The sequence below is a fragment of the Malaclemys terrapin genome, chromosome 3 (assembly GCF_027887155.1).
Source record: "Malaclemys terrapin pileata isolate rMalTer1 chromosome 3, rMalTer1.hap1, whole genome shotgun sequence".
Lineage (NCBI taxonomy): Eukaryota > Metazoa > Chordata > Testudines > Emydidae > Malaclemys > Malaclemys terrapin.
The window spans coordinates 65902251-65926637 of NC_071507.1; the positions used below are offsets into that span (position 1 = coordinate 65902251).

The 24387-nt window shown below is 40.8% G+C and overlaps 1 protein-coding gene across 2 annotated transcripts in view; it reads right to left on the minus strand.

The window, feature by feature from the left end:
• Positions 1 to 23008, minus strand: part of VIT (vitrin) — an 81298-nt gene extending 58290 nt beyond the window's left edge. For both annotated transcript variants that reach the window (XM_054021395.1, XM_054021394.1), the window contains exons 1-2: positions 22779 to 23008; positions 1191 to 1260 (exon numbers count right to left, since the gene is read on the minus strand). In XM_054021395.1, coding sequence (XP_053877370.1) covers positions 1191 to 1221 — 31 coding nt within the window. In that variant the 5' untranslated portion in view covers positions 1222 to 1260; positions 22779 to 23008. The remainder of the gene's footprint in view (positions 1 to 1190; positions 1261 to 22778) is intronic.
• Between the last annotated feature and the right edge of the window lie 1379 nt (positions 23009 to 24387).

Consider the following 24387-nt stretch of genomic DNA (forward strand, 5'->3'; position numbering starts at 1 on the left):
CGGTACCTTCCCGTTTGACAGGTTTCAGAGTGGTAGCCATGTTAGTCTGTGTCAGCTGTGTTAGTCTGTATCAGCAAAAAGAATGAGGAGTCCTTGTGGCACCTTAGAGACTGTTTGTTTGAAATGGGCCATCCTGATTATCACTACAAAAGTTTTTTTTACCTCCTGCTGATAATAGTCCACCTTAATTGATTAGTCTCATTAGAGTTGGTATGGCAACCCGCATTTTTTCCATGTTCTCTGTGTGTATATATATCTTCCTACTGCACGCATCTGATGAAGTGGGTTTTAGCCCATGAAAGCTTATGCCCAAGTAAATTTGTTGGTCTCTGAGGTGCCACAAGTACTCCTCTTCCCTTTTGAGGAGTTCATGCAGATGAGGTAATATTTCTTATGGGTTGAGTATAAATCTGCTTAGACTGTGAATTATGTCTAAGATCCTTTTCATTTTGGGGATGGATTCAGGAGGCTGCATGTCCAGCTTTAATTTACACGGGGCTGGATGGCTAAAGATCAGGGAGAAGCAACCACCTCCCTACAGTGTTCTCTTTCCCTCCACTCCACTGCATCAGAATTCAGCTCATATGGGATGGAGAATCTGCTCCCAATTGTAGAGGAACTGCTCCACTTTTCTGGGGCACTGCCGCCAGAACTCCACATTACGCACTGATATTGAGAATGTTCTCCATTCCTTCTTTAATAATCTAATGTGTAACCATTCAGTTTAACTCTTTTACTTTAGAGAGGATTAAAATTCCCCATAGTGTGTGGACGGACACTATAATAATATGTTTAAATTTAATCTTGACTGGAGTATGCCATAGCAATCTTATTCCGCCCTTCCCACCCCTAAATTGCTACAGATTTCTTCCAGCAAGTGAATGGACTTAATAGCTCTTGGAACTTGTTCAAAGGAGGGGGCAGTGCCCTGCCCCCGTGCCACAGTATGTAAGTTGAGTATGAGTGCCACTTACTCCAAATGGCAGGCATGCCAAACAAAGCTTGGTGACTCTGTTACTTGACAGAAGTGGCATGGCATGGCATGGCATGGCAGGCATTCACTACTGAACCCAAAATGTCTGCATCATTCAGATCTGTATTGTTCATATGATGTGGATACTTTTCCAAAGTCATTAACCCAGTCCTAGACAATGTTTGTATGTGTATTTGTGTAGTCTATACTTACTTACCAAAGAAGGTTGCAATGATTGATGCCTTCATGTCAAGAACAACAAAATCAGCAGGTTCAGTGAAAGTGCACTAGAGAGGAAAACAAAATAACACTGTCACATTGCATTCAGAGGTAGTATATTGACTACTGGTGGTGAGGAGTGGGAGAGGGACAGGGATGAGGAAGTAGTTCTGTGCACAACCCCTTAGCCCTTTGAAGTCCTAGCATCCTGAATCCTCTTCTGACGGAAGAGGTACGCTTTATAAAGACTTGAAATATACTAATAGAGAGTGCTATAGCAAGTAATCTAATTAGAGTTTGATGGATGGGGCCAGGATTTCATTCCTGGAATCTTTTCAGGTAAATGGGAGTTTTGCCATTTACTTCAATACAGCCAGAATTTCATTCTAGATACTTATTTCTGAAGCCAGCAGCAATGGAGGCCATGACAGAAGCTGACCTACTCTTGCAGTCATAAATGTTGAATTAGTTCCCTTTTAGAGAGCTCACAGAAAAAAAAATTCTCACTACTGTTCATAGAATGAATCAGCACATCAATGACCAATTTTTGAGGTGCTTCAGTGTTTTTCATTTCTGGTTTTTGACCAAGACGAGAATCAGGAATGTGCCTCTTCCTAAGAGATTTCTTGTCCTACCTTTGCAGACTTGAGAAGTTTGGACAAGAATCTGAACGTTAGGAGCCCTATGCAAATCATATCACATTGGAACTATTGAAGGTTTCTATCACTAGATAAAACCCCCTAGGCCTGAGATTGAACAATAGCTGATGGTGGTAAAATGCGAGAATCCCATGATTAGAATCTGAGCACACCAGTACTGTTGAAAGTAAAAAAAAAAAAAAAGTTAATTTAAACTCCCAGTCAGATGGGCAAGGCACCAGATATGGCCACACACTAAGCTTAGGGAGCTTGAAATTCTTAGAGCATTATATTTCATTCATAATTATCATTCCATTGGTATCTGATTAATACAAAAGAAATGTTTTTTTCCCTCCACACTAGTCAGTCTAGGAAGGGCAGTATGCTAGTTTCTGCGGTCAGCATCTGAATTCGCCCTGGCAATGGGAAGGGAAGAGGGGCCTCTGACCAAAACGGTCTGCCATTGGTGATCCCGCTAATCAGAATTCATAGGAGAGCCACCATTTTAGAGGCACTCTCCCTGGGCAAATTCAAATGCGGGTACTGGGGACCAGCACGTTTTTCTTCTTAGAGGTTCCACTAGGCCACAAATAATGGCAGCAACCTCCACTGGGCATATGTTGTATGGTTGAGCAGCCCCGAGTCTTCAAGTGCATGGGACTCTGAGCAGCTGCACCAGAAATTCCACTGACATCTGCCCCCACTCAATTCTGGGGCCCCACCCTCCCAAGTAACCGAGTCAGTCACCATGGCAAGGGGCCCCCTCGCTGGCGCAGGGCTGATGCAATTGCAGGGGTTGCATGGGTCTAACACAGCCCCTAGCCATCAGCCTCTACTTTTATAGGCGTTTCAGGGGACCTATGCCCATCTTTCCTGCAATGCCTTCACAAAACCCTGTAGCATTTGAGCATGCCCAACACTGGCTGGTGGTAGTAGACGTTTCCTAACCCATCCTGCAGCGGTCCCAGCCACTGGGCATGCTCCAGTGCTGAAGGCACTACTGTCGGCAATTGTAGCTAGTTTCCATAGCCTGCTCTTGCTGTGGGACACAGAGATATCTGTCTGCCTGCTGTCGCCTCTTCCCAGCCCCACAGCACTGTCCCCAGCCAGCCGCACTCTAGTTCTGCCTATCTCTGCTATACTTCCAACTTATCTTCCAGTATGAGAATAACTATTTGAAAATGAAAACAATACAAATACAAGTCTGGTTTTAGAGAAGGAAAAAAAAATCCAAAGATGCTATCAATGAACTTGAAAGAAGCAAAACCAAGGGCCCTGTAGATGAACAGGTCAACAGTCGAGCAGGCCAAAGCTGTCTTCCTACTGTAATAAGTTTGATATTCCCATCTGATAAAACTGAATCTTGAAAACAACTTTCATCATTTGAGCAATTGTGAATGCTTTGACAGATTGGTCCTTGCCAGCCACTGAAAGTGATGGGCCAAAAGGACAGTTTCCTTTTCCCCTCTACAAACTGCCATTTTCCATCTTCTTTTGATAGAATTAAAAATGCACCACATGAAGATTTGCATGTCAAATGGCTTAGCATACTCATCTCTTTCAGATTATGCATGCTGTTACATTTTTGTTGTTTGGGGATATAGAAACTTGGAAAACAATATGGTTAACAGTGACTGCAACAATATGCTAAAGTCAATGTCGGTTCAGAGGAGGAGCAAACAACATGTGCAGTCACATGTCGCAGCTCTACAGTTTGTGAAGGGTCATAGTATCAATGCTTGTTTTGATAAAGCAACCTGTCTTTGATGGCTTGGATGTTCTACCTCAATCTGTTATGGTGGCATAGGATCTTAGTTAGCATGGTTGCAGCTGCTGGAAACCTTCAGTAAAAGAAAATTGACCAGTTCCAAGTCCTCCAGACATTTGAGAGAAAAGTGAATGAACTCAGGAAACTCACGTCTGAAGAGAAGTATGAGGAAATTGTAACAGAATCTCTGAGCAGGTGGGAAGCAGTGGGTTTTGAAAATGCAAACTATCCAAGCTACAGTAAGAGGTGTGTACGCCACATGGATGATGATTTTGTAAATGATTCTGTATTAGAAGCCAAGGATAACCATCAAAGGAAATATGTCAAGGTCTTAGACAATATATTTGGGGAACTAAAATCTTAATATGAGAGATTTCAAGATGTATCTACTCTCTGGTTTCCTCCATCCCAGGCAACTTCAAAATAAAACTTTAGAAGAGTCAAAGGAGGATGTTCTTAAAATCATTTTTTTTAGACTTGGTTCACGAGATTGTCTTTCAAGATGTACGGTTTTACAAAGGACACTGTGGTGTACATTTTGTCACTTGGGGTCCAGATTTATTTTAATTTCAGAGCGTCCAGATCTCTTGACAATGTTCTACTGGAAATGGAATCTCTTCCTGACCATACCAATTGGAGTGGCTAGTGCTGAACATGCAGCGAGCACTTTAAGACATGGAAAATCTACAGGCATTCAACACGATGACAGACTTGACTGCGTGACCTTGTACTCCTTGCAATTGAGAGAGATGAGACAGCAAGGTTGGAGCTGGACAGCAACAGCATCATAGAACAAATTTGACAAGGAAAAGTGTCATTGTGGTCTGAGGTTCCAGTCACTGGAAATACACAAGCCGACACAGTTTGGGTGAGATGCTATTTTTGTTTAGGCCGTGATGTTTGTTTTATTAGGGGTGTTTTTTTTTAATTTGATCTTTGGACCTCATGCTGCACGATTGCTGACCGCACTCTGTCCCTGCATAGTATACTTCCTAACCATTCAGAATATTATTCATCCTTCTACAGTGAATCTGTCAAAGGAAACAGAGATCGCAGTGAGTTCCAGAACAGTGAGACTTAAAAGAAGCCCAAATCAGTTCTTCTTAATCCAATCACATCTTGATCCAACACCAAATCAATCCTTCCAAATCCATCAACAGTAACATACCTAGGCAATAGCTCTTCCCATCCTTATAGCAGAACTTGTCATTGCATTCCTTCAATCTAGTCCCAGTAGAAGTACCTGTTGAGCCCCCGCTGGCTCACCATTGAATGCTATTATAGCCAAACTTTTTTAGAAGTTGCCACTGATTTTTGGCTCAAACATTCTGATTTTTTCAGAAGTGATCTTAAGTTGGGCACTTAAACACTGAAGCACTTAAAACCACTGGTGGGAATTTAGGCCAAAATTCACAGGGAGTTGTGGGTGTCTATAGGTGCTTGTCCAGTCAGGATTAGATATCTTTTGTATTTTAGCCAAGTTAAAATATGTATGGAATGATAAACCTTTATTAGCAAAAGTTGAAGTTGGCATATGGGCAAACTCCTATCTGTGGGCGGGGGGGGGGGTGTTTGTGTTGAGAAGACTTGATTGTCTGGACTGATAAAATGCTAGAGTCAGTGAATAGCCAAGCATAGTTTGAGTTAAAGATAAAGAAGTCTGGCCAGAGTGGTAATGGTTTTTTGTTTTTCATAGCTCATTTATTCCCTCTGTTATAGTGTAAAATAAGTTTTGATAAACCTAGGGTTCCAAGACCTTAACTGTGATAAATGATTTAGGAGTAGTTGTGTGTACAGTTTTCTAGCCCTTATTGATTTAGACCAGAAGGTTTTGCTGTCCCATGTGATGGATTTTGCTCTCTTTCTCTGTTTGAATGTCGGGGGGGGGGGGTGGGAGGGGAGAAAAGGGAGGGCATTTCCAGTTCAGATATGCAACATTTGTGAAGCTGGGAGGGATGGAGTAGGGCAGAAATCATTGTCTCTCATGGAACTGGGTCTATACTCGGTGGTTTGGGGCGGGGGTTGTACCATTAAGATTTACAAGCACTCTCAAAACTCTTACAAAGGTTCTGCTGTTCCCCAAGGCTGGCAGCCCCTGCAGCACTGCTGCAAACTGGAGAGTAGAGAATAGATACGTGTTCAACTGGCAACAACATTCTTTTCTAGAACATTTTGAATTTTCTGCTGAAGGAAAGCAAGTAAATTGTGAGGAGTTCAGATTTAAAGGCCATCCAGTAACAAAATTCACTAGACCCTTTTGCTTGCAACAAGACTCCTTCAAAAGAGGTAACTATTTTTGCCTGCTCAGACCAGCTGGAAGGCCTTGTCTGTACTTAAAATGTTTGCCGGGATCGCTGTATCTGTATATCTAAATTGGCAAACTCTGCTAGTGTAGGTTCAGTTTATACAGGCAAAAAACCAAAAACGTTTTGCTAGTATAGCTTATACAAGTTCCCAAGTGACATGAGCTACACCAGCAAAAGAACTTTTTTTTTTTTTTTTTTTTTTCACTTTTTTCCTATGCTGGCAAAACTTTTAAGTGTCTACCAGGCCTTAAGTTATTGTGGAGTGCTTACTGGCATGGCATCTAAATGCTACATCAATTTAAAGAGCACTAAAACCCAAAATAAAAGTGATTTTTCTTTCTGTTTCCTGGGGTAGATGCTCTGATCCTGCAATCTACCCAATATGGGTGGCCTACTTGAGCCCATGTGGAGCCAATTGCAGATTCGGGTCCTATTTGCAAGACTTTTTTCCCCCCTTCTTTAGAGCTTTGAGGAAAATGCTGCATGATATTGTTAAAATCTCTATGTTGCTCTCAATTCAACAGTTACGAATTTAGAAAAGGTTTCTCCGTTGGATCAGTTCATAGCATGAACATTGAGACTATGCTTTGTATTTTGCCATAATAAGCCCCATTTATAGGATTACATTTTGTACCCTACATTTTATCTTTCCTGAACATATGAAATCACTCATGTGGGTATGCAAATTTTGACTTTAGTATGAAAAACAAAGGTTTATGCATCAAAACTATTTTACCCTTTTGGTTTGAATCCAAGACACCTGAAATATACCTCCCCTAGTTTCCTTCATTCTCTTCTGATGTTAGGTATTAATCCTGTAGGACTAGTTTTGACCTCCATCTTTTTCACTTTCCCCCCAAACATCATATTTTTTGACAAGTTATTTCGGCCTTGTACACTTCAGATGTACAATATAAGTAATCTGATTTTACTGTGGACAGCCTACTCACAAAAACTCCCAAAGATGTAACTACAAATTTAACAGTAAGTGCTCATGTTCTACAGTTATTTCACTGATACCATTTATTTTAGTGCACCTGGTTACAACATCTGGCCTTCAGCAATTAGATGCAGGGTACCAAATGGATGCCCAATGCAATTAACTCTTCAAAATGTAAAAATAAATCTTAAAATATAAGATTATGCTTCTGTCAGATTATAGTTTGTGTAAATTACACTCAACTCTCACATGCTTTTACTCGGATGTATCAATACACTGTGCTCATCCCCATGATATGAGTGTCTAATATCTAACCAGTAAAAAGCATTACATATGCTCTAGTCAAAAGTGAGACTATTATTCTGGATATGAATAGATTACGTGTTCTGACACATAAGAAAATTCTATTTATTCGATACATTTTTCATTCATTTTGGTCAAGGTTTGTTGTATAAATGGTATACAGCCAATTTTTGACTTCCTCATTTAGCTTTTAATTAGGGAAATGTGTTTAGGACTTTTCAGAATCTTCATAGCAGCCAGACATACTAATAATCAATTAATAACAGTTAGCACTTGTATCAGGCTTTTTAGTTATAGTTCTCAGAATGCTTTACAAAGGAGAGTCAGTACCATTATCTCCACTTTACTGATGGTGGAAGGTAAAGCAGAGAAATGCCGTACTATACAATACAATACTGGATCATGTAGTACCCTTATCACTTTAGAGCTTCTCTCCATGGCACTTGCAGTCTGATCTATGGGGGTGCGAATTGTAGAGCACTCTAACATGTGCTCTAATTGCCCCACGTAGACCCTGCTGGCACAAACTAAAAGGTACCTAGTTTGCCTTGATGTCGTACTGTTTTCAAACAAGACTATGGTAATGCAAACTAGGTACCTTTTAGTTTGTGCCAGCAGGGTCTACACGTGACAGAGCGCTCTACAATTCACATCCTCATAGACCGCACTGTGGCACCACAGAGACAAGCTCTATCTGAGCCCCTTCCAGTACTGCATTAAGTGAGCTGACTAACATTTGCCATTTGTAGCCTCCAGGAGGGGAAAAATAAAGTGAGATGCCCTGGCTGAATGAGGAGAAGCAGCCAGACCTCCTAAATTTCAATTTGGTGCCTTATCCCTGGATTCATGCTGCCTTTTGGTATTAAGGAAGATTTAACATTTCTCCCTCTTAGAGACTATTCTAATTCTTCTTATAGTAAATGGAAAAGTCATAAGGGAGTCTAATTCACACTGCCATAAAGATTACTTCTGAATTTGGCCTGTAGGTTGTTATTCTAAAGTATTTGAAACTATAGTAAGTCAATTGTAACTCATTTAAAGTAATAAGATATTAAGAAAGACATCTGGGTTTGAGCCTTATTAAGCTATCAAGGAAATGAGTCAGCTGGATGTTATTTTGCAAGGTCCCATTCAGAAGGTCCCATCCCTGGTCTCTTCTTTTAGGTACACCGCTTTCTTTTTTGTCTCTTACATTTGGCATTCCTGTAAGTGGTGGGACAATGTGAGTTATACTTCATCAGCTCTGTGCATTTGCACTCCCACTCAACAAGTTGTTTAAAGAAGTTTCTGAACACTGAGATACTCCTGACCTTGAGCTAAATAATAGTAGATTACTGTGTCTTCAGTTTGCTTCACCCATTCAACCAATGGGTCTTTTCTTGTACGGTTGGTGAACTTGGAGGCTTCATTTCTTATATTTATTTTTGCTTCAGCCTTACTTCTTTTTGTTTTTCTCTGGCATTTTTGGCCAACAATTATCTTGAGATATAACCAAGCAGGGTACCCAAAAGAGGCATAAGATTGCTGCTGGCAAATCATTACATCTTTAGTGGATCATTCTGTAAGAGCTCTGTTAACTAATGACTATCCAACATTAAATCTCCTAATGTTTGCTTTGGATTTTTGTTTTTCTGAACAAGTTTTCATACCTCCATTCATCAGACTGGCATATTGGATATTTTGAAAATGATTCCCTATTTAGGAAAACATTTAAGCATGTGCATAACACTAGCATATGCTCAAGTTCCAGTGAAGTCAATGAGACTTGAGCACATGCTTAAAAGTGTTTGCTGAATTGGGCCTTAAGTGAATAGTTTCCTCTCCAAACATCTATTTGAAAGTTGATTCCCCCGCCCCATCCCCCAAGACTATTTTATTCAACATGTTCAGGTTTTTCCAAACATTAAAATTTTCAAACAGCACCTCTATCATACAAAGTCATATTTTATATTGGCATCTTGACCTTTTATAAAGCCCATTGAGACTGCTGCTATATGAAAGTTTCTACAAACCGATGGATTGTTTAAACAAAATCCATATAAATGGTTCCTGTGTGGCACATCTTATGCTCCTAAAGGGAAGTGCTGGTTTTAGATCCTTGATTTCAGGCTAGGGGTATGACTGTCGATATACGTGCAAAGAGAAACTCTTTGGTGGTGTTTCTTAAACAGCTTACATTTGCACAAACTGTTTTCTGTAATGTCCTGTGTTGCAAAACCCAATTTGTACAGCAAGAGTGCGCACCATTGTTCTTTCTCGATAGGCTGGTGAAATAGTAGCCTCAGTGGCCCATAAGAAACAGCAGTAGATTTTGTTTAAAAATCTCTTCGAGCTACTTTCAGCAGTGTGGGTTGAGTTAAATATACCGTTCTCTATAGAGGAAATAAAATAGGTTTTGTGTAGGAGTGGATGAATTGTTTTGGATAAAATAAGAACGGACCTTCACCTTCCCCCAGAGTAAAACCCACATCAGTTTTTTTTTTTAAATTGGTTGTTTCGTCTATATTTTTGTTTCAATATGCCCATTCTAGTCTATATAGGCTTGTATACTGCACTCATTGTAGTATCTGCATTAAGTGAAGTGTCTAACATCTGGTACGTGTGGTTTGTTTTCTCCTACTCTCCTCGGGGCGGAAGTGTGGAATTGGGCATGCAGTGAACTGTGTTTTTTGGTAGGGCTTTTATGTATACACTACTAAGTGTTTGTTAGATAGGTCAGGTTGAAGAGCACATTGCCCCTTGGAATGGAGGTGGTGAGGAGTGTGATGGTTCTTTGTTCCTGTGGGAGTTCATTCCACAGCCAAGGACCGGTCCCTGAGAAAGCTTTGTCTCCTACACTGATGAACTCCTCTCTTAGGTTCCATTGATCCAGAGGAGCAGAGTTTTTAGCCATGGTCCTCATCCTGGAGTCTTAGGTGATTTTTTAAAGGTCTTGGGCACAGACCATTGAGCACCTTGAAGAAAAAGACGGAGATTTTGAACTTGCCTGGATGTTCTATGGGAAGCCAGTGTAAAAAGAGGAGGAGAGGTCTGATGTGCTCATGGTAGCCTGTGTTGGTGAGGAGATGTGCCACAGTGTTATAACTAGCTGGAGTTTTCTAATGGCTGGTGGCTTCATGCCCAGGTATATTGTACTGCAGTATCTAATTGAGAGGTGGTGAAGGTATAAATAACTGAGGCCAATTCATCATCTGCCAAGATGGGATGCGGTCATCTAACCAATCAGAGATGGTCGAAAGCATTACTTGCAGATGCTGCTATGTGCGAGCTCGGCATCAGCGAAGAACCCAAGAGTAGTCCTAGATTACGAACTGAATTGACCAATTATGGGTGTGAACCTTCAACTAAAGGAGACTGCACCATGGCTACAAACTCTTCAAAATGCTTTCCATTTCCCACCTGCAAAACCTCTGCTGCTCGGGTTCAGCTTCATTCAGCTATTCTTCATCCATAAGCTGATCTTGTCCAAGAACTGGGCCATCTTAGTGGTAGTGTCATGTTTGCATGTGTTGAAGAACAGGTAGAGCTGTGTGTCATCCGTATATTGCTGGCAATTGAGTTCATGTCATCTGACCAATTCACCTAGTGGCTGCACACAGATGGTGAACAGGACCAGCAAAATAATTGATCCTTGTGGGACTCCCCAAATAAAGCGTCTAGCAATAGAGGTGCAATTTCCAGTCATTAGTCGTTGAATGCATCCCACCAAAAAGGACTTGAACCATCTAGTGCATTCTCCTGGACCTCTGTCACCTTTCTTAGGTGAGACAGCAGTTTCTCATGGTTAATAGTATTGAATGCTGCAGAGAGGTCTAGAAGGATGAGACTATATGTCTCCTCTCTATCCATTGACAGCAGGAGATCAACTATCAGGACTACTAAAATGACTTCAGATCTATGTCCATACCTGTCCTGTGCCTTTCTACCAAAGAACCATGTATCTTTCTCATGGAACCATGGTCTTCGTAGTCAGATTGTCCTCTTGCCTCACTTATTCTGGTTACTCAGCTTTACGTGGTGTACTCCTGTAGGCCCTGATTCATTAAAGCACTTGGGGCTCGAACCTACACACTGAAGGCAAAGTTCCCATTCACTTTAATGGTGCAAGAACAGGGTTTTAAGCACAGTCATGTGGGTAATCTCATTCCTGTTAAGCAGGTGCTTTTATTTTAAGCATGTAAGGTACTCCCAATGGAAATCAATGGGACTGCTCACATGCTTCAAGTTTTTAAGTGCTTGGCTGAACTGACAACTTAATCAGTGCTTGGCTCCTATCTCTCCCCTACTCAGAGGCACTAAAAAGCTGTGTGGAATCCACATAAGCAAAACGCTCGCATTCAGAATGGTCCTAGAAACCACAGACGCTACTTGGAGACCAGACCAAAGTGTTTAAAAAAAACCCAAACGAACAAAATCAACCTGCAATCTTTTTCATCTTATTTTAATCCTTAGATTGTTATAATTAAAATATACATTCAGACCAGCAATACAATATACCTGATCAATAGGTATTGCAACATTCAGGGCCTAATTCCCCAACCCTTATGTAAGCTCAGTAGTACTTTCTCTTATTCAGGTCAAGGTTACCTATATCAGGCAGCTGGTTGTGGCTTTCTGATTTTGTGCCACTCAGACTCATTGCAAGTTAGTTAGAGCAACTCCTCTGTGCTCTTCAGAGATATTTGTGTGAAGACTTGAATGTAGCATTTAGTCCAAAATAGCCATGGTCATGTAGGTATAATAAACAGACCTAAAACCCAGCACTTTAGGATCAGCCTAAAAATCCCAGTGGGCCTGTATTACTCATTTTATGCCAATATAACTCCCGGGAGTTAAACCAACATCAAGCTGGAGTAACACAGCCGTGAAACAGGCTCTGTTTTCTTTGGAACTTTTTCAAAGGACGGTAATTTATGTGACACTACAGTGTATTTTATATTTAGTCCCATTTTGCCAGGCCCCTCAGACCCTAAATAAAACTGCAATGATTGTAATTTTCATCTGTCTCAAAAGAGATAACTATCAATTATGTTAACGCCTGACCTCTCCTTCCAGCAAAAGAAGAAATACATTGGTGGACTTCATCTGCTTAAAGTAAAACATTATTGGGAATGTCCAGAGTGACCAAATCCACAAGATTCAGTAGGCTGCATCACTTCCCACGTTATTTTATACATTACATTAATGTAATTGATTTGCCACTTCTGTTGGCCCGTTGGGAACAGTTGCTAGATCAAATCTTGTACTTGTTTGATTACTGTGCTGCTGACCTTTCTGTACACAGTGTCTGCTGTCCTGTGCCAGCTCAGAGTCTCCTCCCTCAACATCTCCATCCTGGTTACTGAAGCAGGCCAGTTGACGCACCTGTCACTGCTAATCACTTGCCAGTCAGCCACCCCATACTACTCTTACTCACTCATGTGCCTGGCCACTTGCCTTCCCCCTCCCACCTCTCTTGCTCCAGCCCATACTGCTATGGCTCCACCCTTGCTGGCTATGAACCAACCCCCGCTGCCCCTGCACACTGCAGCTTATACATTTCCCAACTATTCAAAATCTCAGTATTTAAAATGTTGTAGAGGTTGGGGAGTTTTCCCCACAACTAGTTCTTCTACATATCCACCCCCGAACCCCCTCTATGGGAACCCACCACAACCACCACCCTAAAGAGAAATTCAGGGTGAAAGGGTTAAATAAGGAAATTGGAAACATTTGCAATTTACCAATGATCAAGGGCTGATGTGGGTCAGTATAAGAAATTCATGGGCTCCATGAGTCTCCATTTTTCTTTTTAGAAAATGCACCATTTTCCATTTTCCACCCAAAAGCCAGTTCTAACAAGTTGAACTGTCCGTCTTAAGTGCAATACATGTTCTCAGGCTCGATGCAAAATTAAAAAAAAAAAAAAAAAAAAGGGCTGAGTGCACATCATATTGTATTGCCTGCAACCTAGTAACTACTGTATTGTCTGCTTTCCCCTGAAGGTACATATTTTTGTCACACAGTGAAGAATTTGTTAAAAGCTTTGATTCCCTGGAAAAAATTGCAGATCACCTCAGGGATGATTTTATGAATTTTTCTTACATGTCCACACAAAGCTTGACATCTTTCTTCATCAATCTTCAAATTCTAGGAGTAGAATTTCAGAGAAGATATGGGATATTTATTCTCTCCTTGACACAGATACATGGGTCTCGTTATTATAATATCTGGATCAAGAGTAGGAGAGATTATCCATTACAATTTTGAAATTACTATTAAGTCAATGTCTCTTTCAGTTGATATTATTAATGTTGCCAACATACATAGGTCAGAAACGGGACTGATTGATATTCAGGAAATCATAGGAATCCACAAGAATCCAGAGCTGCCCTGCCATAGGAATAGGACCGTAATCAGCAATGCCATCAATGCTAAGTACTGGTTTCTTGATCAAGGAGACTTCTTGTAATGTCAGAAGATAATGCATTCTAGGAAGTCTAGCAAATCAGGGCACATTGGAGGAAATTCACAGACGGTTAAAAACAATTTTAAAAAGCTAAGCTAAAAAATTTTGTGCTAAAGGATTACACCGAGTGGGAACACTCAGCACAAAATTCAATGTTACTTTTATAGTTCACCTTTAAAAGGACAGTGCTTCTCCAGTTTGATTTTTTTTCTCCTTTATACTTTGTGGCAGCCTCTTAGAATCCAGAAAGAACGCTTCCTTGCAGATTAATTGCATTATTTCCATTTGACAAATGTTGGGTTTTTCCATTCCTCTCAGTGAACCTTTTGGTTTTTGTTTGTACAACAGCATCATGTAGGGAATCGGGAGCTCTGGGAAGAGGGGTTTATTCATAATTAACCTATGTTGTCTGCTGGCTCTGAAGCAGAACACAAAACAGTATTTGTCTAGGCCCTACAAAAGCACACATCTTGGCAATAGAATAGTGGATATTTGCCCCTGCCCTGGACATCAGCGCAGTGTTGGCTCTTTCTGAAGAATGGGCTGTGGAATTTTGCTTAAGGATGCTTTTTTGCTGCTGTTTACTTTCTCTACTCTCTATTTTGTTTGTTCCCCGTCTCCCCCAATGAACTTGTTTTGACCAGAATTATGAAAAAGAATTGATGATAGTTCCATCTTTCTGGATACCATTTTTTTAGATCCATGTTGCATGTCATGTAAGCTCTAGGCCTGTCTAGTGATGATACTTAGCAGTTATTACTCCTGGGAGGATTCTGCGTGACTGTGTGCCCACAGAAAACACTCCCCCACCCCCTGCAGAATTTCTGTGCTTCTCTGCAGAAAATGGCAGGGAAGCAGTGCGGAAGGTGTGGGGGGTGACCATGGGCACAGTTTTTGGGGGGGATTGCCCCTCTCCAAAGAGAGGCAAGGCGTGGGGAGCACACAGGGTTATGTGCTGCTGCCCCCCATTTTCTACAAGTACAGAGCTGCCCAGCTGAGGGAGGCTGCGTCTGGACTCTGCTGGTCTGCAGCTGAATGCCACCTCTTGGGTCCTACTGACAGTCGTGTTCCCCTTCTGTGTGCTGGGAACCTTCCTGTTTTCTGTGCAACAGTGAGTGCCTGCGGTGGGGCTGGGAAGAGGTAGTGGGGAAAGAAAGGGGTGGAATAGGGCAGGGGGAGGGAAATGTGGGAATTAGGGGAGGGGGCTGGAGAAGAAAAGGGCACAGGGGAATCGCGGTGGGAAGGCGCCCAGCCTGTGGCGTCCCCTCAGCAACAGCAGCCGGGGCTCCCCTCTTAATCAGGCCCATCGAACCCTCACCCTGACAAGCCCTACCCCCTACACCTGGATCCCTCTGATGAGCCCCCCACACTCAGACCCCTGCCCCACTGATCCCCAACCAGCTGCACCTGGACCCCCACCCCATCAAGTCCCACTCCTCTGGCACCTGAACCCCCCCCCCACTAAGCTGCACACACCTAGACCCTCTCACCGAGCCCCATCCCCCTACACCCAGACCCCTCCCCACTGAGCCTCAACCACCTTCACCTGGATCCCCTGCAGTGTCCAATTGCCCCTGCACCCGGAACCCCCAATGAGCTCCTGTGCATCAAGATCTCCCACTCAGCTGTCCGCACCCAGATTGGCTCCCATAGAAACCTCTCACCCCCACACCAAGCCCCTCCACACTTGGCTGAGCCTGCCCTCCCACACCTACTGCAGAGGGGCAGGGCCCCCAGAAGTTTCTGGGGCAGACCCAGCCCTTGCACTGTGTCAGGGTCAGGTGCAGCCTCACTGCTAAGTCCCTGTCCTGTGGGAGAGGGGGGTAAGGGCATGAGGGTGATCTCCCACCTTGATGCAGCCAGTGGCCTGTGCTCCCACTGCCATGCTGGAGCCACATTTATTTATTGACAAATACAATTTTCAGGATTTTAAAATATTGTGTGCATAATTTTAAATTTTTTGGTGCATAATTCTCTCAGGAGTAAGTTATGATCCTTAGCTAAAGGATATATAAAGCACTTTCCAAACATTAAATGATTAATATTAGAGTTATTGTCAAAAGCAAAATGGAACCCAAATCACATCCTTCAGTCCCTACCTTTCTCCACAACTATGGGGCTTAATCCTGAGAGGAGATGAGCACCCATGACTGCTGTTGACCTCAGGCTGGAATTGCAGCTTCTTAACACCTCTCCAGATCAGGATGATAGTGATTTACTGACTTTTTGCACATTAAGAGCTTTTAAAGTCTGCTGCTTCTGCATAATGAGGGAGAGTTTGACACGAAGCATCTTCCCTCTGTGGTAATCTGAAAACAAGTGGTGGAGCTACTCGTATTGCAAGGGATAAGTGCAACCAATCTGGGACCAGGAAAACTAGTCATGTAACTTGTGGTGCAAAGTTTTGTCCCCAAACCAACCCTGAAAATCACAGAACTCAGTTTTGCAAAATTAAACCTAACCTGGATAGAAAGGATATTGAAACTTGGTTTTAAATATTTATCCTGACAAAGAGCTGTGGCAGTTCTGATATTTGGCTTCTCGTAAGTAATTTTCTACATACTAATTTCAACAATCTGAATAGCAGCTGTAGCCCATTCAAGTCTGAAACTTGACACCCCAAAATTCCATGTCTCATAGCAAAGTATCTTGGGAGGCAAATGTGTAGTCTCATTGTTCCAAGGAGAGTAGGAAAGAGTAATTTCATCTTATAGTAATTTCATCTAGACCACATTTCCCTACCTTGCTTATGAGAATGTCACATGGAACTGTGTCAAAAGCCTCACTACATCAGAAGATACATCAGATCTACAGTGTTCCCACTCCACCATCATCCACTAAGCCAACAACCCGGTCAAAGAAGGAAATTAAGTTGGTTTGGCATGATTTGTTCTTGATAAATCCATGTTGGCTATTACTTTTTTACCCTATTGTCCTCCAGTTGCTTACACATTGATTACTCGTTAATTTGTTCCAGTGTCTTTCCAGGTTTCAATGTTAGTCTAACTGGTCTATAATTCCACAAGACCTCTTGGTTCCCCTTTTTATAGATAGGCAAACATAGTACCTTTCTTCAGTCCTCTAGGACCTCATCCATCCTTCATGAATCCTCAGATATAATCACTAATGGTTCTGAGATGGATTCAGTTAGTTCCTTAAGTACCCTAAGGTGAATTTTGGCAGGCCCTGCTGACTTGAATACATCTAACTTATCTAAATCTTCTTTAAATGGTTCCTTCCCTATTTTGGCATGTGTTCCTTCCCCCTTGTTATATTAATGGTGTTAAACATCTGGTCATAATTAACCTTTTTAGTTTAAAGCCCTCCTTACTAGGTAGGCAATTTGCTGTGTGAAGATGTTTTTCCCTTTCTTGGTCAGGTGGGCTCCATCTCTTCCTAGCAATCCTTTTTCCTAAAACAGCATCCTATAGCTGAAGAAGCCAAAGCCCTCCCGTCTACACCATCTGCACTTCTTTCACAATGCTTAGAAATGGAAGATCTGCAGATGCATTGTGCAGAATGTGGTGGGGAACATTGACCTGAGCTGGTTGATAGCTGTAAAATAGCCAATGAAGTCAGTGGGTTCTGACCTATGTTGCACCCTTATTAAATGGTGTCAGAAGTAAACTACATATTGGGTAAAAATAGAACAAATGACATTTCCTGAACACTGAAGGGAACCTGGCAGAGAGATGGAGGAGGCAGTTTCACTGCTTCTAAATTTTCCTGTAAACAAGTGATATTGGAGAAGGGAAAATTCTCTACACTGCTATATATACAGGCCCCCTGGAAACCCACAATACATTCTGGTAGGAGTATGAAAGAACTGAAAGTGGATAGAAAAAGTCCCTCAGAAATTTCAAGAATAGTTTGACTTGTGCAAGAATTTCACTTGGGAATGGTACACTTTCTTTAAAAGAAGCTAATTGTCAGGTAAGAGCATTGAGATTGTTATGTTACAGAGCTTCATTATAAGGCTAAGGGTTGAAGATCAGTGTGTAAATGCAGTTGATCAAATAGGTGTATAATTTGTCACTTCACAAGATGCAGAAGATATATGTAAAGAATTTGAAGAAACAGAATAAGATGCATTAAGGATAATTCATCACATTGATATAGATCTCAATGTGCCACCAAAAATGTGGAAATTTCCATTAGCCTTGAGAGAGAAAGAAAAAGCTGAAATTGACTGAATGATAAAAATTGATGTCTATATCTGAGCAGATACAGACATCAACTGGATGAGTTAACTGTATGATCGTGATAATAAAACAAAGCAGATTAACGATGTGTATAGGTCCAAAAAGATTTGAATAAGGCCTCAACTATTCTCATAGAGTACTGTCTATGAGAATAGTTGAGGAAGCTATATCTAAATTTGAAGGAGCAAGAGTATTTTCAGTTTTGAATATGAACGAAGGGTTTTGGCAGCTATGACTCAATAGTGAAAGTGAAAACTACAGTTAGACAAAGTATTTTCATTGAAACATATTTTAAATGAAAAATAGATTGAAAATTGATTTGAAATGAAAATTATTGTGGAAATTCTTTTTGGTCAGAACTTTTTGGTATTTCAGTTCTTGTTTTAATATTACCCCCTTCTCTTTCTCCCTCCCTCCCCAGCCTTATCCAGGAGTTAGAGGGGGCCCAAAACTGGAACAGTTTTCATTTTGTTTGAAATTTTTCACGTGTTGTTTGTTTTTTGTTTTTTTTAAAACCAGCTCTTAACCCTAACCTCTAGTGCAAATCTCAGCCCCTTCAAAGCTCCCTGTGGTAGAAATACATTTAAGGGACTTTCCTTTAGGATTGTCCCAACAGGTATATATCAACCATTATGGCTCAGATTTTCAAGGTTCTGGATGTGGTGGAAGTAAATTGTTACAGTTAGGAGTTCCACTCTGAACGTTTCTTCAGAATAGTGTGGAATGGCACAGGGATGAAGGGCAAGAGAAAGGTTTTGTGGAATTTAAATAATGTTACCAAAGCACTGGTATTGTAATATTCTAAGATTAACCAAAAGCAAATCTCAGCCAATAGAAATTCATGTGGACTGGGGGCTGTCCTTTCTGCAAGATGATCATCCAGCATCATATGTTTTAATCAGTGCTTTAGAAACCTAATAGAACAATGCCAACACTCAAAAAGAAGTACTGGCAGTTGTTACCTTCTGAGCAGTTTCATGCATCTGTTTGATGGACAGAAATCAACCAGGATAGAAACAGACCAGAAATTGTTGGATGCCATATTACTGTTGCAAACAATTGCAGAATGTTCATTAAATGTGATATAGAAGCATGGCAAAGAGTTTCTTATAGCAGAAATGGTTTCAAGAGCACATATAATAGTGCAAGCAAAAAGCTGCAGGGAGAGGGGTTTGAAGTAATTGTGCCACAATTGCAAAACAAAATTTGACATGCTCAGAGGAGTAATGAGGCCCAATTTTACAAAACCTTGAGAGAATAATTCTAGATGGATGGCGAGCAAAAAAAAAAGTGTGTGTGTGTGTATGTGTACACACACACACACACCTTCAAGCATAAAATCTTAGTGGGACTATAGAAATGGAAATGCTAAACATAACCCACACAGCCCATCTAGATATTGATAAGTTCAAGAACATAGGCCATGAATTTGATGTGTTATGTTGGCCACACGTTAATGCCACCATTGCAGCCCAGGGGGAGGCAGGACTACGGTGGCTTTAAACCACCTTTTCACCCTCCCAATTCTGGGCTACTTCTGGGACTTGAGATGTTCCTGGCAAAACATGGACACCCTTGGGGGCCTGTCTAATTTACACTCTCAGGCTGCCTTATGGGCCACAGCAGTGCCCAGAATCTCCTACAGTGCTGTGGTCTCACCCCCCAGCATACTCCCCATGCTGGAAGTTATGAGGGTGTCTGTGTGAGGCAGTCTTGTGACTGTCTTTTATCTACAGTGTCTGCACTGGGGAAATACCCCTCTTGCTGAATACTGGGCTTTTAGAGCCCTTTTATGCCACTTTGTCCCTTTCGTGTGGTGTAGAGAGGCTGGAGTGGAAGTGAGGCTGTTATCCAAGATTTCCAAGTATGAAATATGCAGTAAATAAAGGAAACCGGATGCAAAAGAATCCTTGGTTATACTTGGTCCAAGATTGATGGAGACCTCTTTTATCAAGGAATGAACCAAGATCTTTACTCAGAATTTATTTTCTAAACATAATAGAAATCAGTTGTTATTTGGATAGGGTGGTCATTAGAAGAGGGAGAGTTATATCCTCTCTGTTCCAATGGCAGCGAGAATAGGGAATACTTTGTCCCAAATCATGGCCAAATTCTATTCCACTTACTCAAATTGAGCATTGGTTACTAACAATGAACTACACATGGAGTAAGGTACTACTCATGCATAAGCATGGGAGAATTTAGGTCTATAGTTTCATCAGCTGCCTATGGTGTTGCTGTATTAACAATTTATAACACCACTATTATTCCTAAATATCCAGAAGCCATGGATCAAAGTTTTATCCTTTAAAAAAGCTCTTCATTTTATCTTTTGACTTCTTGGATCTTTTTATTCTATTAAATTTGTTTCATATTCCCTCTTCACCACCACCACCACAGACCAATGAGATATATGCTATAGTGATGAGCACCTAGAGTAGAATCTAGAGAGATTAAATTGTTATTCAGTTTGGGAGTAAAATAGATGTCAGGTAACCAACTGTGCCTACTTGGTAATCCAGTCCTAAATTCTTAGGGTCAGAATGTGCCTTTTAAACCACAGCCCACATTGGAGGGGCCCCAGAAGGAATTCTGTCCAATTCAGAATTCTTACACAGCCAGAATACTTCCTTGGGCTCTCAGGAACAGCAGATCCACCACCCTGCCACTTGCTGCAGTAAATGCTCCAGCTCAGGGAAGGAAGGGTGGGACCTTTTGTTAGCTAGGACTCATTACTAGTGTCTACAGACCCCAACTGATCTTTCTTGGGCATTCATATGGCAGTTGTAACCAAGAGCACCTCACAATCTTTAATGTGGTTAGTCTCAAGACACCTGTGTTGGCACAGGCACCGGCTTCCTCCAGGCCCCAGGGCTGATCAAACCCCCTCTCTAGCCCAGGCCCTGTGCCCATCCGATCCCCTCCCCCACGGGCTGCTGGCAGACGGGAGGCGCTGGGGGGAGCTCGCTGACAGTGGGTGCCTATGTGTGTGGGGTAGGGAGGTAGTAAGAGCCCTATTTTACAGATGGGAAACTGAGCCACAGTGAGACAAATTTTGCCACTGACTTCAATGGGACCATGATTTCACCTTAAGTGTCTTGCCCAAGGCCCCACTGGAAATCTGTGGAGGAGCAGGGAATCTAATGGAATCCCATATTAGCACCTCATCTACTGGATCATGCTTTCTCTCAGGGATTGTTTTTGAGGCATAGAGGCTATAATGGGAGGGTGAGGGAGTTAAAGCCACCCCTCTCCTTAAGCACCTCTGTAGGGCCAGCTACAATTAAGCATTTAAAACAAATTTACATAAATTTCAGGGCTACTTTTAGCACAAAAGCAATGAATGCTCATAAGTAATTGATAGAAATAATAAATGACAATGGTATTTTTATATGACCTCATGCATTTAATAATTTCAAACCTCTTATAATAATCCCCTCCCTTAAAAGCAAAATTGCCATCTTTACATATAACAACAAAGCAAAGAAAACATAATTCATCTGAAAGGTGATAAGATGAAATTTCAGATGCTATTAAGACTGAGACTTTTAAAAAAAAATTGTAAAGTTTTCCTGCCTTTGAATCACAAAAAGGCAGTATGTGTTTTCTTTCACTACAGGTGATATGAATCTTGCCAAGCAATTAGCTAGATCACATAAAAATGGATGAGAATCAATTCTCTTCAAAATCAGATGCTAATTTAATACTGAGAAAATAAGATGTGATTATAATGTAGTGAGTTTTCTTTAGTTCTGTTTGCACCTTATTAAGGGCCAGTTCCTACAGCCCTTACTTTAACTTCAATGACAAGTCTGTCTCAATAATGACTGCAAGTTATGGTCCTTTATGCATAGAAAATAAAGATGTACAAGCAGCCGGAGTATAGTAAAATGCAGGATGTTTTTTATTGAGCAAAGTGTACCGTAAAACTCCATTTGAAAATCGTAGGGCTTTTTTCTCTACTTCTTGATTTACTGCAATGTAACATATCTATACACCATTAACATTTTATCTGCAGTATGTTGGGTTTTTTTTGCCATTGGTGATTAGTTACATTTCTGAAGTTATGAAGAAGGGGGAAAAAAATCTGCCCCAAAGAGGATCTGTAATTCCTTTTTGGTTCAGAAAGTGGTGTCGTTACCATAAACTTCTAGAAGCATATATTGACTTACTCTTCAGAACTCTCATTGTGAAATGTTTCCTGGGGGCACTTGGTTCATGTTTGTACTGGTTTGACACAAATCACATTTTAAAGACTTATCAAGAATCCAATCTCCTGGGGAGCTGAGCAGCTGCGGCAGGTTCAGTAATGCTATTCAGTTTTAGAGTCCCACCAGCAGAACAAGCATTCAGCACCAAAGTATATATAGTGTGTAGCAACTCTACTGTATACACATCCATCTACCAGGGGATTCGATACTATCTGCTGCAGTGAAACAATTTAATTTAAAATACGATATCACAGTGATTTGTATTCCTAAGTGTTACCTTCATGTTAATTAATGCTACCATTCATCCTTCCTGTACACAACTTATTCACACATTATTGAGCATAGAGAAAAATGACAAAATAGACTTGACAGCGAATATAGTTTAAAAGTAGTCTACAAAGAACACTGCACAATTTGCAGTTTCTTTCAACTGTATAGATCTATTTGTGTGTGTGCATAATATTACACAACTATTTAATGAAATCATTAAGCCTTTATTGCTAAGGCTGTGTGTGTATACACTTTGAGTAATGGTTTAATACAGAATTTCTAAATTATATACGATATATAGAACAGTTTCACTGTATAGATTCTACTTCCCCTTTAGGACCTTTCGTAACACAAATTCAGTGTAAAAGTTTAGACAAAAAAAACCCTCTGTAGTTTCCTAAATGTATTTAATTCCACACTGACAAAACAAACAAACAAACAAACAATTTTCCCCTCCCCATAAACAGAGCTATAGAACACAGTAATAACATCAGAATTACCTTGCCTGAGGTGTATTCCTTTTCTCCTCACCGTATGAATGTGGTATTTTTTCCAAGTTTTTCTGCACCACAAACTCCAGTCAACGTTATTCTAAAGAATCAGAAACAAGCAGGAAAAGGAGGCCTGGGCACCTTTTCTTTTTCTGAGTGGAGCTAATCAAACATTCCCATCAAGCTCCCAGCACTTCGAAAGGCACATTACATTACACTCACTCACTCACTCTGTCTTATCCCCCCAACACACATGCAGAGCTTCTTACACTGATTTAGCTGCTGAATTAGGCGGTCCTCTTAAATTTCTGCTCCCTCCCACTTGTTTTTTTTTTTGTTTTTTTTTTTGGGTAGGGATTTCTATTTTCTCAAGATGAAATTAAAATGTACCCATCAGTCTGTCAGACCTGTCAAGTTTTGCTCTTTGGGAAAACTTTACTGATGATTTGGTTCCATTTTCTTTAGTTTCAGCATTTCAGCAACACTACAGCTGAGACTTGTGAGTTTGTTTGGTAGGAAAAGGACTACAGCTAGAAGACTGAAATACATTGAGTAGGTCTGAGGATTACAAATTGGTTAATTGTGAGCTACATTTAAAAAACAGAACTTGCTTTTTAAGAGCCAGGTTCTGATTCTTTTACTCACCCGGAGTAGCATCTTACTTCACAAATAGCATGGAGTTGGGTGCTACTTTTTGTGAGCAAGAGTATTAGAATTTGGCCCATAAAAGCATTTCAGGTAGAAATGAAAAACAGTGCTGCTTTCCTTCTTGATTGTGGTTTGGGGCAGTTAGTAAAATGGTCTTAAATAGTTCCCATGTCTCATTCGTTCATGTGGTTTTGTTCAAATTCTTTCTCCCCACTGATTTGACTCATGATTGTTTTCATCTTTGTGAAAATGGCCCTTTTAAAGCACCAAGTTTATATAGGACTGGCTTGGACTTACTATTCAGTTTGCACATAACAAACGTAGTCAAGTCATTTCCAAAACAAAATATGACAAGACCAAATGAGAAACACAAAATAACCCAAAGAAGTTGAGTGAGTATTTCTAGAAAAACCCAGTTCCCTCCAAGTATGAGGTTAGAAATGCTGATCATAATTCACAGTGCCCTCTGAGCATTATTAAGTATATGAAGAGGGCCCCAGATATTTTGCTTTGGCCAAGGACAAGTGCTTAAATAAGTAGAGGAAACAGAATTCAATAGAAACACTGAAATCATGTGTACTTCCTGATTGCCCTTGGTCCAAGGATGGTGCAGATTTATTTGAATTCAAAAGTGAAAGATTACCTTTGATTAGTAGATCCCTATTCTAATTTTTGTTGAAATTGTACTGTTGTGCAACAGATCAATATAATAACATTGTTTACTCACCAGAAAATTCCAAATGAGTTACTAACAAATAATGGCCCAGACTTCATAAGTGGCTAATTTCAGCAATTTTTTCTGTGATATATCCATTTGGGCACACCACATCAAGCCCTTAAGATGCAAATTCAAATGGTTTAACAGAAAAATCAGTTCAAATAGTAAAAAGAAAAGCTGTTAGAATATCACAACACACCTCATAATGTTTTATGGGACTTATCTGTTCAGATACTCATGGGCAAAAGGACC